The sequence below is a fragment of the Camelus dromedarius genome, chromosome 16 (assembly GCF_036321535.1).
Source record: "Camelus dromedarius isolate mCamDro1 chromosome 16, mCamDro1.pat, whole genome shotgun sequence".
Lineage (NCBI taxonomy): Eukaryota > Metazoa > Chordata > Mammalia > Artiodactyla > Camelidae > Camelus > Camelus dromedarius.
In genome coordinates, this window is record NC_087451.1 from 24596851 (window position 1) to 24612550 (window position 15700).

Genomic DNA, 15700 nt, shown 5'->3' on the forward strand with positions numbered 1-15700 from the left:
GTAAGTAGAAAAAGCAGGATAGAAAACAAAACATTGTGACCCCCCCCCTTAAAAAAAAAAGTCCATGTTGTCAGTAGTTACTTCACGTTGGTGGGGATTTGGGCAATTCATTCAGGTTATTTTACTTTCTTCTTTTTCCCATTCTAGATTATCTGAGTTTTTTTTTTTCTTTTTCGATGAATATGTGTTGTGTTGTTCCTTTAACAAGATAAAAAGAGAAAAATCAAGCTATTTCCATTTTGAAAAAAATAAAAGTAAAAACTCAACACAAAACATCAGTAAGAAAAAAGCAAAATTTACTAGGGTCAACAAAGCACTACACTTTTCTCCCTAAAATGTTGATATTAACTCCTAAAGTGCACCCTCCTATGTCCCTCAGGGTTTGTAATATTTTAAGTATTTCAAAGGCATGCTATTTTGAAACATATTTATTTAACTTATAAAGAAGCGTGGAGCTAGCCCATGAGCTATAGGAAACAATTATAATAGTGTTCATTATGCTTGACAAAGCCTAGTTATGTAAAGGTAGGCATTACTTTAATCAACAGATACTCAGTGGCTCCAAAAAGTCTCTATCCTGGTTTGTTGATTCCTGGGGGAAAAATGTTGTTATGATCTGGGCGTACTAGGGGGCAGCAGGTTCCTGGAACACTCTTCCCTAGAATGGTGTAGAAGCATTACATGATCACTTGTTAAAAAATTTTTTAAAAAGTGTGTTATATTGTGGTCAATAAGCCTTAATGCCTTCACTTATTTCTTTAGTCCAAAAATCATAAAGAAAAAGATTGCCAGATTCTTTCCAAAGTCAAAACTTCTGTTCTTACAGACATCATAAACAAAAAGTGAAATAACAGTCTGAAAGACACTGTTTATCACAATTATAACAGAAAAATGATTACTTCTTAGAATATATAAGGCAGATCTACAAATTAATAATAAAAATGGGCAAAGATATGAATAGATATTTCACAGTACAAATTAATGTCAAAAAATACAAACAGTATTTAATCTCACAAGTTTAATCAGGGACATGCAGATTAGGACAGAGTGTCATTTTTGCCCTTTTTATTATCCAAAATCAAAATGACTAATGATATATATTAATGAAGGTATGGAGGACTAGGTACTCACATAAGTGGAATCATACAGTTTTGTCCTTTTGCCTGGTTTATTTCACTGAGCATAATGACTCCAAGATTCATCCTCATTGCATGTGTCAGAATATCCTTCCTTTTTAAGGCTGAATAATATTTCCTTGCATGTGGCACAGCCTTTTTGAAGGGCAGCTTTGTAGTAGTCACAGATTTCAATGCCGTATTCTTTGACACTATTCCACTTCTAGCTATATACTGAAGAAATATTTGCCCATTTCAAGTGAGACATTTACAAGGATGTTCACTGCAGCATTGTTTTAATAGTGAAAAATCCATCAATAAAGAGATGGGTAGAATATGGTCTATCCACACTATGAAATAAAACGAAGCAATTCAGAAAGAAGGAGGTAGATCTGTATGTCCTGGCGCAGAAGTGTCTCCAAGCTACATGAGTATGTTCTGTATGATACCTTTTATGTATAATTTTAGAACTGTATTTTTATACAGTACATACATATGTAAACACATTGAAAACAACCTGGTAATAAAACAAACCTTTACCGAGTGGCACAGAGAAAAATGTGGAGAAAGAGATTCTGGGGAAGGGCACTGAAAAAGGAATTTCATGTTTTATTCTATATGCATATCCATTGATTGAGTCTTTGCAACTGGGCCGTACTCGTTTTTATTTAAGTAAAAGGTTAATACTGGGAAAAGAGGAACTACGCTCTTGAGTGCGTTCAGTGTATTTGGATTGTAGGACTAATGGGTGCTTTCTTTTCCTGTATTTCTCAAGTTTGCTGCATTGAGTATGTGTTACTTTCACAATAGGAAAGCAATACAGTTATTTTAAGGAAAAAATGGTGTGCCTGCTGTGAATTATTATAGACATTAACAAGATTGAAGTAAATTTGTATTTTGGGACACATACACAAATGTGTGTCTTTGTTGGCATAGAGGTTCAGAAGGATACCTACAATGTGTATCCTTACAGCATCCTTGTAAACTAATAAATGGTGTTCCCATTACCCCTGATTTAATTTCATTCCACTCTCCTTGCTCACTGAGTTCCTGCCTTACAGACCACGGTACTGTTCTTGAACTTAAGCTTGCTTCTACCTCAGGACCTTTGCATGTGATGTTCCCCTTTGCATGTAATATTCCCTCCCCCAGATATCATGAGGCAAGTCCCTCCAGATCTTTGCTTGAATGTCATATTACCTGTGAGCTTTCCCTGTTCACCCTGTGTCCTTTCTTCTGCTGCATGTTCTCACTAGAGCACTTTCCATCATCTGAGATATGACGTACTTACCTATTTGTCTGTCTCTCCTCTTTATGTGAGTTCCATGAGAGCAGACTTGGTCAGTTTTGTTCATTGCTGCATTTCCAATGCTGGAAACAGTAGACAATAAACATTTGTTGAACAAATAAATGTATGGAAAAATACTTTCAGTGGTTTCCTCTGGGGCTGTAAGAGGTGAGAGGGAATTTTTCACTTTTTCCTGGGTACTCCTGTATGTCATTAGATGTATTTTGTCAAGAGCTTGTATCACTTTTGTATTTTATAAAATCAATCAGGTAAATTTTTTTTAAAAATCCCATGTCCAAAATTTACTATTATTTTGTCTGTTAACAGCCACTTGAAGACAAGCCATAGCAGTTACCAACTAAGAACAACTTACGGAAGAAACATTTAACCTGGAAAGTTTTATCCATTTCCCCGTGAGTTGGAAAAATATTTTCGTTTATATTGCTCTCTTTTATATTTGTGTTGCTCTACTTTAGCAATAAACTATCCAGACCCAGTTTGTAGTACATCCCGAGGCCACAGCAGCACATTTCTGTCCTGTAGAGGCGTGGAACCAAGCACAGTCCACAGTGCTGGATAGGTAGGTGGGAGAGGCATGGCTCGAACAAGGTTTTTTCACAAAGCGTGAGCGACATTAACTCATTAAAAAGGAAAGTGAAATAAAAAGTGAAGTTAGAAATTGGAAAACACTCAGTGGAGCAGTTTAAACCAGCCCCTTTGAGGCAGAACTTCTCGGCGCCTTCAAGATGCTTGTGCACGTTGTCAGGCTCCAGGAGGGGCAACAGCCTCCTGAGCTCTTGTGACCACAGCATCCTTTTCACAGTGCTTGTAATATTTGGGGGACCGAGTGTGGGAAACACTGATATGGGAAATTTCTGAAGGTAAAGGTGTTTCTTAAGAGGAGTTCTGGTAGGTGTTACATGGTCAGAGGAGTAGGTGTTAGAATAAACTATCGGGGTTGATAGAGACCGCATAGCTGGAGAGAGGACGTCGCCACCGCACTTCTGAGGACCACAAGACACATGGGGCGGGAAGGATGGTGACAGGATCAAGAAAGTATGAAGAAAGGAAAATCTCAAAACGTATTTCCCAGCTTATATCATTGTAGTAAGTGCAAGGTCTCTTTCCTGAAATGAGCATTTGTCTAAAGCTTCCATTTGGAGTTGGCTGGGCCTGATTGAAAGGGAGCCGTGGCTTGCCTCTTTGAATTCCCTGAGGAGTGAGGAGAGCATGACTAAAATGAAGCGTACTGAGGCTGTGGAAGTCTCGTGAGGTGTTGTTTCCGTAGAGAATGAAGCAGAGATTTGTGCAGAGTGAGCCTGCGCTGCGTTTGGGACTGCGAGGCGGAAGGCCTTTGCTGGTCCTCGGGCAGGGGCTGCTTGCTGCGAGCACGGCGGATGCTGCAGTCCATGACGTCAGTCCCCCGGAAGCCCGTGGGTGGCAAATAGAAAATGCCCAGAAAAGAGCTGAAATGCATCTCCCTTCACAACCACCCCTTCTCTCTTCTGAAGCCGCCAGTGCTAAGCAGGGGTCCCCCCATCTAAGTGCTCATATGAACCTTCACACCTTTTTCTGTAGCACTTTTCATGGTCTCGAACAGTGTTCTGCGCCAGTTCCCGTCTCCTCCATTCTGTGGAACTTCGGCATTATCCCAATTTAACCACTCCTCTTTGATGGACGATTAGGTCGTTCCTAATGTCATTACAGCAGCATTGTAGGCACTAGGCAAGTTTTTACATGGTTTTAAGCACTTCACATGTCATCCTCACAATTCCTCTGAGATAGGGATAATTAACCCTGTTCTTATGGATAAGGAATCTGATGTGCTTACAGGAGAAATCAGTTGCCCCAGGTTACAAGCCAGTAAGCGGTGGAGCCAGATATGAACTCAAGTAATCTTGTCTCCAGAGCAACACTCTGAATCATTTTATTAGACTGCAATATTTTTACACATAGGGCATATAATCTTTTAAACTGAATAGACCTAATTTTACCACTGTGCTGTTCTCATGTTTTTCGTTTCACTGAAAACTGGCTAAAACATAACCTTGGAGTGGCATCAGGCTACAGACGAGGTAGCTTTCAGGGTACCAAGCCAAGTGTTTGTTTGTTTTCATTGCAGCATTGTTTATAAGGAAAAACTGGAAACAAGAGATTAAGAGCAAAGAAATGTCTCGACAAAAAATAGTACATCCACTTGACAGAAAATAACATAGCCAAGTATTCTTTTAACACATCTTTGCACACAGATGTGAGCATTCTTTCAGGAAAGGTCACAAGAAATAGAATATATTAACAGAAACCCTCATTCGAAATTCCAGATTCCTAAGTAAAAGGGAAACAATGAAGATTACAATTGGGGATGGTTAAGCGGCAGCTTGTTCTGCAAACTGTGGGACGTCAAGACACATAATGATGTGCAATACAAGCAGTTCTGATAAACACATGGGATTTGCTTTTTGGGAATAGCACAGGTCCACAATAAAACAGGTTTAAAATAATTTGGAAGACTGACCCATGTATACTGAGGACACCAGCCTAACATGTTACAAAGGTCCCATAAGCAACCCTTTTTGGCAGTTTCTGAGATTATAAGGGATGGAGAGGTCCAGGAAGACATTCCCTTAAAGGAAGGGCAGGTAAGGTATTTATTTGCACAATGGGCCGTAACAGAATCTTCATGCATCTTCCTTCCCCTGGGCTCTTCAGCATTTGGACCAACACTGGACTTGAAAACTATTCCTGGCAGTTAGATGAGAAACTAAGTGGATAAGGAACATTAAATTGTGTAGGTGATAGGACTGAGTTAGCATGGCCTGAGATATGTGAACAAATCTTACGTTTATCAACTCTTCCATCGCTCTCTATGTTATCCCAAACTTGCACCTGTATGTTTCCCCACTGCATTACTGGGCTCTCACCAGCAGTCAAGAGAAGTGAGCAGGAACCGCAAACCACAATTGGCCTCAGTTGTATTCAGTGTAGAGCAGGTTTGAGGCCAAGAGTGATACACCCACTTCCCAAAACCAGTTGATAGCACAGGGTGTTGAAGACCAACACACATTTAGAGCCTTTTCTTTGCTGATTTCAAGTTGTGTGCAGAGTGAACTTGCTGAGGTCCGTGAATACCATAAGGGGTCCCTGTGGGAAGGAAGAGAACCCAAGAATTAGAGCAACAGCTGAAACCTTTCTCAAGGGATTCACAAGACTACAGACCTGCAAGCCTGTCAAGTCAGCTAGTGATTTGGGAGAAAGGATGACTGTGCAAGTCCTGTTGCCCAAACCATCACTAGTCTTCACTTATTCAGTGAAGTGCTTTATTTCTTCAGGTATTAACCAAAGTTTTTATTAAGTGTAAAGTTAAGTGTAGGAAAGAACTTTTAACCCTTAAAACCCCACTTTACTTGCAGGCCTATTTATTATTCAGCAAAAAGCCTGTCTTGAAAGCACTAGTTTGAGGACATCCTAAAGGTGAAGGAAGCTAATAAAACTTGATGAATTTTCTGAGCTAAGTCAAAGTTGACACTAGAATTCCAGTCTTGCCTCAAGGCCCCTAACTACGTCTTGAGCAAGTGAAAACACTGGGACTGGGAAAGATGTAACTTTGCAATCTGACAGTGAATTTAATATGTCCCCTTAAGTCTAAGGCAGGCTGTTTCAAGGCTTGAAATTTATTACCTCTAATTGTTCAACATAGGCAGCTTTCCCCCCTTTCTGGCCCAAGGTTTTATTACCACTCCTATGGAGTTGAAGCATTCATTCACCAAGTCTAAAATTAAGTGCTATCTCCAGTATGTAACTTAACCAAGAAGACCAGTTAAGTATTCTGATTTAATGTGTTCAAATTTAATTAGGTGCGTTTCTAGGACAAAAGTTTAAGAAGCTATTACTAAGGCAGAGTTCCTAAAATTATGCACCAAGTACTCCTCAGGTACAGCTGGAATAACAAAGGCATGTTTCTAGACGATGCTTGGCTTCCTACATTTTATTAAGTGCACCTCTGGGTGATTCTTACCCTGAACATTGCACTTGTGGTCACACCAGCTTTAGTGCCATAAAATCTATTTCCTTAGCATAGTCTAAAATTGAGAAAACGGGGGCTTCCAACTCCTTCCCCTTAGTTGCACTCCCTTCTCACCGCTTCGTTTTGTCCCACGTTGAGAACCACCGCTGAAAAATTGGGAACGGTAAAGGGTGGAAAGGTTCAGAACTGAAAGCACTGTTAAAAAAACAAAACAAAGGTACCTGGTATCCAAATAAATCCTTACTCCCTCACTTTTGTTAGTATTGTAAATACACTGCCTAGTGTTTATTGGTACGGGAGCACAAAAACGGCTTGTCTGGCTTAGGCTAGACTTGCCACGTCCCAAATTAAGAGAATCTCCTTTACTGCCATTTTATCTTCCTTACAGTGAGGTAAAGCCGTCATTAGGAACCACGTAATTTGCTGCCAAACACAGCAAAGTCAGCAGGTTGCCTTAGATTAGGATTCCCTTTTAACTCCAGGATTCTTTCAAGCAGTCGTCCTCCCTAGCCTTGCTGACTAGGGCTCCACCTGATTCTTCGCTGTTTACATGAAACATAATTGAGTTCTATTTCACTATTTAAGGCCAAATACGTAAGTGCAGTGCATTAGGAAAGCAAAAAAAAAAAAAAAAAAAAACAAACACACAAAAAAAACCCAACAACCAATGATCACAAGACTCGAAAGCAGTTACAACTTACAACTGAGCAGCTTCAACATTTCTCTAAATATCTTGGTTACCAGCTATTGGAGGTGGAGGCAGTCAAACTTGCTCCCCCTTAATATGCTTCTATATTCAACTACTTTACATTGCTTACACTTTGAAATGGTTTTAATTACACCAGGATCCTAAGTTGTAAATAACCTTGAGTAAAGGGTTGGCACACCCAATTATTTATCGAAGTCAAGTGACTTAATTTTGGTCACACTAACAAGTTAAATCCCTTCCCTGAACACCATTTTAACTAGTTACAAGTACCCACCATCACTATGTTATTTCAGAACAAGACACCAGTATGCTACCATGCAACAAAACCTTTATTAACATTTTGAACAGGTTCAGTTATTACTGAAACTGGCAATTTCTAAACTTAAATTGGGGCAAATGGCTAGAGTGCAGAGTAATGCCATCACTGGGCGATATGGATGCAGGACTGAAGAATTAACAGCCACCCCTCAGACGGAGGACCAGGTGCAGGGTCGACTCTTTCTGGATGTTGTAATCAGAAAGAGTGCGGCCATCTTCCAGCTGCTTGCCTGCGAAGATGAGCCTCTGCTGGTCAGGAGGGATGCCCTCCTTATCCTGGATCTTGGCCTTCACATTCTCGATGGTGTCACTGGGCTCCACCTCCAGGGTGATGGTCTTGCCGGTCAGGGTCTTCACGAAGATCTGCATACCACCCCTCAGACGCAGGACCAGGTGCAGGGTCGACTCCTTCTGGATGTTGTAATCAGAAAGAGTGCGGCCATCTTCCAGCTGCTTGCCTGCGAAGATGAGCCGCTGCTGGTCAGGAGGGATGCCTTCCTTATCCTGGATCTTGGCCTTCACGTTCTCGATGGTGTCGCTAGGCTCCACCTCCAGGGTGATGGTCTTGCCGGTCAGGGTCTTCACGAAGATCTGCATACCACCCCTCAGACGCAGGACCAGGTGCAGGGTCGACTCCTTCTGGATGTTGTAATCAGAAAGAGTGCGGCCATCTTCCAGCTGCTTGCCTGCGAAGATGAGCCTCTGCTGGTCAGGAGGGATGCCCTCCTTATCCTGGATCTTGGCCTTCACATTCTCGATGGTGTCACTGGGCTCCACCTCCAGGGTGATGGTCTTGCCCGTCAAGGTCTTCACGAAGATCTGCATTTTGACCTAGAGTTGAAAAGAAAAACGTTACTGTTATCACCGCAGATCTTATCACTACCTTTATATGTAGTCATTTCTTTGAAACGAACAGATTATCCCCAAATACCTTAAACTACCTAAAAGTCTCACAAACCTCCCCCGATTACTACACTAGGCGTAAACTAGTCGCTGGACATAATATTTCTTAGTCAAGACGTCAACCTAAACGGTATGGAGACTCGGAAGCACTGAGATCAGCATCCAGATTTTTCTTAACTGTTTCGGATCCTTCGCTAAGCTCCTCCCGCCCCCACTTTTGCCCAAACCTACAGGGTACGCAGCATTAGAACAAAAATTCCCTTTTAAACGGAGGTGGGGTGCGACACCTTCCCCTCATCGGGTTTCTAAAGCTTCACAAACCCCCCTGAACTACCTCTTTTCCACCTTTCCCCGCTGAAGCAAACACGATGGAATCTCCATCGGTTAAGTGGCCGTTGGTCTCTGCGGGTGGGGGGCGAGAGCGCCAACCGCCCTCGCTCCCCACACGTAAACAAGAGCCGCTCTTCCGGAAAGGCCGGCGCCGCGTCACCTCGCCTTCCCCTCCCCCACTCCAGGCCTCCCAACCCCAGGAACACGCCAGCTCGCCCTCCCCGGGCCCCCTCGTTACTTCTCCCGGCTCGCACAAGCTTGAGGGTCAATACCTGTCAACGAACGCGAAAATACCGCAAATCCAATCACGTCGCGTCACTTCCACACCAGCAGACACCCCACACACAAAGCCAGTCGCCTCTGAGTGCTCCGGCTCGGCGGGGCCGGAATTTATGCGACGTCTGTTGCGTTACTCATGACTCCTACGTAGGCGTCGTGTCCCTGCGCCGCTGAAAGTAGTCCGCTCGGCCCCACCTCCCGCGACGGAGTTAGGCCCTTTAACTGAGCCCTAAATTCCTCAAAGCCAGAACAAAGGATCCTAACAGATCGGCTTCTCTCTCTCCCTTGTCATCCTTCTCCTCCCTTAGGAAAAGGTAGGAAAATCATCAGGCGGATGAATTCGAGTTACGGGGACCTTCCTCGAAAGCTCTGGAAACTTCCTTGGGGCGCCGGTGCTGATTGGTGAGGCCCGTGAGGCGAGGCCGGCGCTGATTGGTGGGGGACGCGGCGGCTCCGCTGTTGCTGGGCTCCCGCTGGGGTGGTTCAGCGCCGATGTTGCTAAGTAACTGGGTGCGCGTGCGCGGCAGAGGCGCGCCTTCGTGAGAGAACGTACTTCCGGTCCGAGGTGGAGGAGGGGTCCTTCGCTCCCGATTCCAAGCCCCGGGCCCCTCAGATGTCGCGCTTTCGGGTCTTAGATGAGGGAACACCGGGCTCCGCGGCGACTTTCCCGGGAAGGCCGTCCGGTCCCGGTCTGGAGGTGCCCAGGAGCTGGGCGGCGCTGCCCGCAGATGTTTCCCCAGTGTCTGCTCTGAAGCACAAGCTCCCCTCACACTGGCCGGTTTTTATTTTCGCTCTTGTCTAGAGCAGGTTGCGGAGCTTTTGTTACACGTTATACTTAACAATGCTTTTGTCGTGCTCTGAGGAGACTAGATCGAGCCTGCCGGCGAGACTCCCTGCTGGGCCCCGGTTTCCTCGCCCTCACCGCGGAGAGCCCCCCGCCCTCCCTCACGCTGGAAGACCCCCCACCTTCCTCACCGCGGAGGCTCCCTCCCCGCCCCCGTCTCCCCCACGGCGGAGAGCCCCCCGCCCTCCCTCATGGTCGAAGTCCCCCCACCTTCTTCACCGCGGAGGACCCCCTCCCCACCTTCCTTGCCGCAGGGAGCTCCCCCCACCTCGTAACCGCAGAGGGCCCCCCCGCCCCCGTCTCCCCAACCTCGCCGCGGAGGATCACCCCCACCTTCCTCACCGCAAGGGGCTCCCCTCCCCTTCCTCACCCCGGAGGACTCCCGCCCCCTTACCGTGGAGGTCCACCCCCTCCCCCAACACACTGCGAAGGCCCCTTCCCCTTCCTCCGCGCGCAGGCCGCCCCCCCTCCCCGCAGGGACCCGGTGGCGGTGCTTAGATCTGGCTCCGGCCAAACCTGCACATCCCTTTTCCGCATTGCTGTGCGTCCAGGCTGTGGTAGGGAAAGAGCGGTATGTGGATTAAGGCGCTGAAAACCCACTTCAAAAGACAGAATTCATGTACAAGAAATAACTAGTATTTTCAGTATTGCATTCATGTGTTGGTTGTGCAAGCGACCCTAAAAGTGGGTTTAACCAGCTAGGACCACGCCGCTGCTTCCGTGCTTTCCGGGTGTGGCCGCCAGTCCGGCAAGGAGATAACTCCACGGGACGTGAGTAAGGCAGGCGTGTCTGGATCCCGAGCCCGTGTCTGAGTCATGCAGGTGGCCGTGTAAATAAGCATGCGAATGGCTGTTTGTCACGTAATAGCGAACTTCCTAAGTGAGAAGTGGTGTAAAGATTTGCTCGATCATAGAAGCTAGCTGTGTATCACTTACAAAAGGTCGTTAGTCGTTAATGGACAAAATTTTAAGCATAATATTAAGAGACTATATGATGGTTATACAATAGGACAGATATGAGTTAACACCTAGACGGCTCTAAGTTCAGTATATTGAAACTTCGTTAAGCTCCACTTATATGAATAATGGGAGATAGAAATAAACAGTTACTTTAAGATAATTGGGACTGGGAGGTAATTGATAAAATGTTTATCGTACGAAGTATGAATTTCATTTTTGTTTGCCTAATAGTGAGTCTGAGCATGTTTCACCAACTAACAGCTCCTCCTGAGTCATACATGTGAGTTGGTAGAATGATCTAGAATGAAGATCTCATGGTTTGATATGATGACTTCGCTGGGAATTCTAGCAGTTGCCAGAACTAAGTTAGTCATACAGCTTCCTGGTTTAATGTTTTCCCAAACCGGGTCGTTTGGTAACGTCAACAAAGCAAAATGTTTTCAGAAGGAAGGCGTGTGCTTTCCTTGTACAGTAAACAAGATGAATTTTTATGGTCTGTTCATAAACAAAACTTTTAATAATAACATCATTTCTGGTAATTTATTGTAAAAGGTAATTTGTAAACAAAGAATAGACCAACAAAATGCCAAAGATCAGAGATTTGGAAATGTGGCACAGTACTTGGCGTCGTGCTCAATAATTGTATTTTCAGTGAGATTTGGTTTCCCTTTTGTTCAACTAGGGGGAAAAAACAACTCTGTGACAGCCTTAGACACGTCAAATACAAAACAAAAAGTGTTTATTTAATATTTATAGGCAAATGGTTTTTTCCAAGGCAGTTCCTTTGAAAGAAACAAAGGAATTGATTCTGAGATTCATAGTGATTTTTTTACTTGGCTAGAGGTCTTTTAATAAAAATCTATGAGAAAACTGTGGTTCCAATTATAAATTCACAATTGTTTTTTTGACAGTATCAGCTGGTATTTAAATATGGAGTTAGTCTGTCATTTGTGGATTCCTTGTTTGGCAATTGATCTCAACAGAATTATAAGACTAACTCCTAATTTCTTACCAGCGAGTTAGAAACGTTGATGTTGAATGTTCAAATAAACACAGAGCAAAATTCTATATTGTCTTTGTATTGGGCCTCAAAGTTACAAAAATCTGTCCATTTAAATTAGCTACTTAAAATTGTTTTTACTATGGTATATTTATTACATATATTTGTAAAACTTGGAGATAATATAACAAACACCATATAACTACTACCCAACTTTATTAAACCTTAACATTTTACTAGTTTGCTTCAGCTTTTAAAAAATTTTTACTGTAGTAAAAAATACATCATATAAAATTTAGCATCTTATCACTTTAAAGTGTAGTGTTCAGTAGTGTTAACTGTGTTCACATTGTTGTGTAACGGATCTCTAGAACTTCTTTACCTTACAAAGCTGAAACTACTCCTATTAGAGAACAACGCCCCATTTCTCTCTCTCTCCTGAGCCCTCTCCCTCCCCGAACCACCATTCTACTTTGATTTTGACTATTTTAGATGCCTTATGTAAGTGGAATCATACAGTATTTGTCCTTTTGTGACTGGCTTATTTCACTTAACATAATGTCTTCAAGGTTCATCCATGCTGTGACAAAATTTCATTCTCTTTAAAAGCTGATTAATACTCCACTGTATGTATACACCACATTTTGTTTATCCATTCACCTGTCTGTGGCTATTTGGGTTGCTTTTACCTCTTGTCTATTGTGAATAATGAGCTGCTACAATGAACACAGGTGTGCAAATATCTCTTTAAGATCCTACTTTAAATTCTTTTGGCTATATACTCAGAAGTGGGATTGCTGGATCTTAAGATAATTCTGATTTTTATTTTTTGAGGAACTTACATACTCGTTTCCACAGCAGCCCTGCCATTTTTCATGCCTGCCTCCAATGCACAATTTCAGTTGCTCCATCCTCGCCAAAAACATTTACTTTTTTTTTTTTAACAGTGGCACCCTCCTGGGTATAAGGTGATATCTCCTTGTGGTTTTGATTGGCATTTTTTAAAGATTTTTTTAGAATTTTTTGTTTCCTTTTTTTTGCGGGGGAAGGTAATTAAGTTTATTTACTTATTTGTTTTTAGAGGAGGTGCTGGGGATTGAACCCAGGACCTTGTTCATGCTAAGCATGCACTCTAGCACTGAGTGCATGTCCTCCTTCCTTGATTGGCATTTTTTATTTTAAAATAATTAACAGATTCACATGAAGTCACAAAAATTATAGAGCAGTCTTAATATATCCTCCACCTATTTTCTCCCAACAGTAACATCTTATATAACTGTAGTACAATATCAAAGCCAGGAAATTAATATTGGTGCAACACACAGACCTTATTTAGACTTCAGCAGGTAAAACTTTCACTTTAGTGTATGGGCGTAGCTGTATGCAGTTTTGTCACATGGGTAGTAGATGCCTTTCACCGCCACCGTGATCAAGGTACAGCGCTGTTTTCATTACCACGAGGACCCCTCTTGATGTCTCTTTATGGTCGGTCACAAGCTTCTCCCACCCCTTCCTAGGCCCAGGCAACCACTACTCTGTTCTGCATTTTTATAATTTTGTCACTTTGGGAATGTTACATAAATACACAAATGTTATATAATTTTGTCACTTTGGAAATCATACAGCATGTTTTGACGTTAGCTTTCATCTAAAATTCGTCCAAATTGTTGCATATATCAGTAGTTCATTCCTTTTTGTTGCCAAGTAGCATTCCATGGTGCGGATGTCCCACAGTTGTTTCATTCATTCACTTATAGATGGACTTATGGGATGTTTTCAATTTTGGGCTGTTATGAGTGTTAACTAACAAAAATTCAACTGAGTAAATTTAAGGATCAAATTGGCTTTATTTAACATTCATGAATCAGGCAGCATCCCATCTGGCAGGAGAAAGGAGCCCCATAGAGCTGCAGAAAAGGAGGTTTTCAAAGGCTGAGAGGAAGGAGAAAAAAGGAAATTGTTAGCAAAGCTCACCTGTTTTAGGTAAGGATGCCCTCCTAAGGGGAAGGGAAAGGGTGTATCCTCAGATTGCCTCCTAGTGCTGACCAGGACATTCCAGGTTGTCTGGTTGAAGGTCACATTCCCGGGGAAGCTTGAACTGCAGTTGGGTTAAGTATTAAGACTTGATTTGCTGCCCTGGGACCTAACACAAGTGACTCCATTTGGGGCATGTTGTCTCCTTTTTAACACAAGCTTCTCTGATCATTCATGCACATTTTTGCATCTACATTTGTTTTCATTTCCCTGGGATGAATACCCACTAGTGTAATAGCTGGGTTATATGCTAAGTGTATGGTTGGGTTTTTGAGAAACTGCTAAGCTACCTTCCAGATGGCCTGTACCATTTACACTCACACCCCCAGTGTCTGGGAGATGCAGTTTCTCTGCATCCTCCCAGCATTTGGTATTGTCACCATTTTTTTTTTTAGCTACATAATCCTTGTGTAGTGGTATTTGATCATAGTTTTAATTTGCATTTCCCTGATGATTGATGATGTTGAACATAATTTCATGTGCTTATTTGCTATGTGGATAAAGCTGAAAGGTCTGTTCGTGTCTTTTGCCCATTTCGTAATTGGATTGTTTGCATTTTTACTGTTGAGTTTTGAAGAGTTCTTTATATATTCTAAATACACATTCTTAGATATGTGGTTTGCAAATATTTTCTTCCATTCTGTAAGTTGTCTTTCCACTTTCTTGTCAGTATCTTTTGAAGTACAAATGTTTGTTACTTTGATGAAGTCTTAACATCCTGTCTTACAACTCGCTTGCCTGATCTGTTTCACAACCACCTCCACTTCACCTCAGCAGTGAGCCTTGACGTACCTGAAATGGACTGACTTTTGCTTTCTTAAACTCCAGTATGCAGCTCTCATAGTGCAACCTCCCGTCAGTCTAGCTCTCTTTCTACCTTGTTTACACCTGCCCTGTAAACCTGCTAAGACCTGCAGTTCCCCAGTTCTCTGTTTTCTTCTCTTAACAGTGTCTTTCGGAGAGCAAAATTTTAAAATTTTGTTGAAGTCCAATTTATTGGTTCATTTCTTTAACGGATTGTGCTTTTGGCATCATGCCTAAGAACTCTTCGCCCAGCCCCAAGTCCCAAAGATGTTCGCCTGTGTTTGCTCCACGTAAATCTAAGAGGTTTAAGTTAAAGTTCATTCTTTTCACCTTTGGATGTCCAGTTCCTCCATCACCATGGAAAAATTATCTTTCCTCCAATGAATTACTTTTGCACCTTTGTCAAAACTCAGTTAGCTGGGCTTGTATGGATCTGTGTTGTTTCTTTTTCAAAGTGTTCCCTTTCCAATACCAGTTCTTTGTTTCTCTTCCTAGAGGTAACACAGTGCTGAATTTGATGTTTATCAACCCCAGGAACCTTTTAAAACTAATAATATACATTTATGTTTCCATGAATATTACCTGTTGCTATAGACTGAATGTGTCCCCCCCAGGATTCATGTGTTGAAACCTAATCCCCAATGTGATGGTATTTGGAAGTGGGGCCTTTGGAGGTGATTCGGCCATGAGAGCAGAGCCCTCAAGAATGGGTTTCGTGCCCTTATTGAAGATCCCTTTGTCTCATGTGAGGACGCAGGAAGTAGGCCCTCATACGACACTGGATCTGTGGGCACCTTAACCTTGGACTTCCCAGCCTCCAGGATTGTGGCAAATACAATTCTGTTGTTTCTAAGCCACCCAGGCCTTTATAGTCTAACAGCCTAAACAGAGTAAGACACATGTTTTTAGACTTTATGTAAATGATACCATACTTTACACATCATTCTATGACTTCCTTTTTTAATATTGTTTTTGAGATGTAGGTGTGTTGATAAATCTAGTTCAACTGCTAAAATTTAGCTGCTCTATGGTATTCTGCTTTGTGAAGCTACCACAGTTTAACATCAGGGTGTTCCTAGTTTTCACTGTTAC

At 42.6% G+C, this 15700-nt stretch overlaps 1 protein-coding gene across 1 annotated transcript; it reads right to left on the reverse strand.

Moving 5' to 3' along the window:
* Positions 1–7447: 7447 nt before the first annotated feature.
* UBB (ubiquitin B) lies at positions 7448–9357 on the reverse strand. Its single transcript, XM_031467559.1, has 2 exons — positions 8960–9357; positions 7448–8285 (listed from the first exon to the last, which is right to left on the reverse strand). The coding sequence occupies exon 2, from the start codon at positions 8277–8279 to the stop codon at positions 7590–7592; it is 690 nt and encodes a 229-aa protein (XP_031323419.1). The 5' UTR covers positions 8280–8285; positions 8960–9357; the 3' UTR covers positions 7448–7589.
* Between the last annotated feature and the right edge of the window lie 6343 nt (positions 9358–15700).

What these genes read in the sequence shown, in the direction of transcription:
- UBB (XM_031467559.1), bottom strand. Translation starts at nt 8,279, where the DNA reads ATGCAGATCTTCGTGAAGACCTTGACGGGCAAGACCATCACCCTGGAG.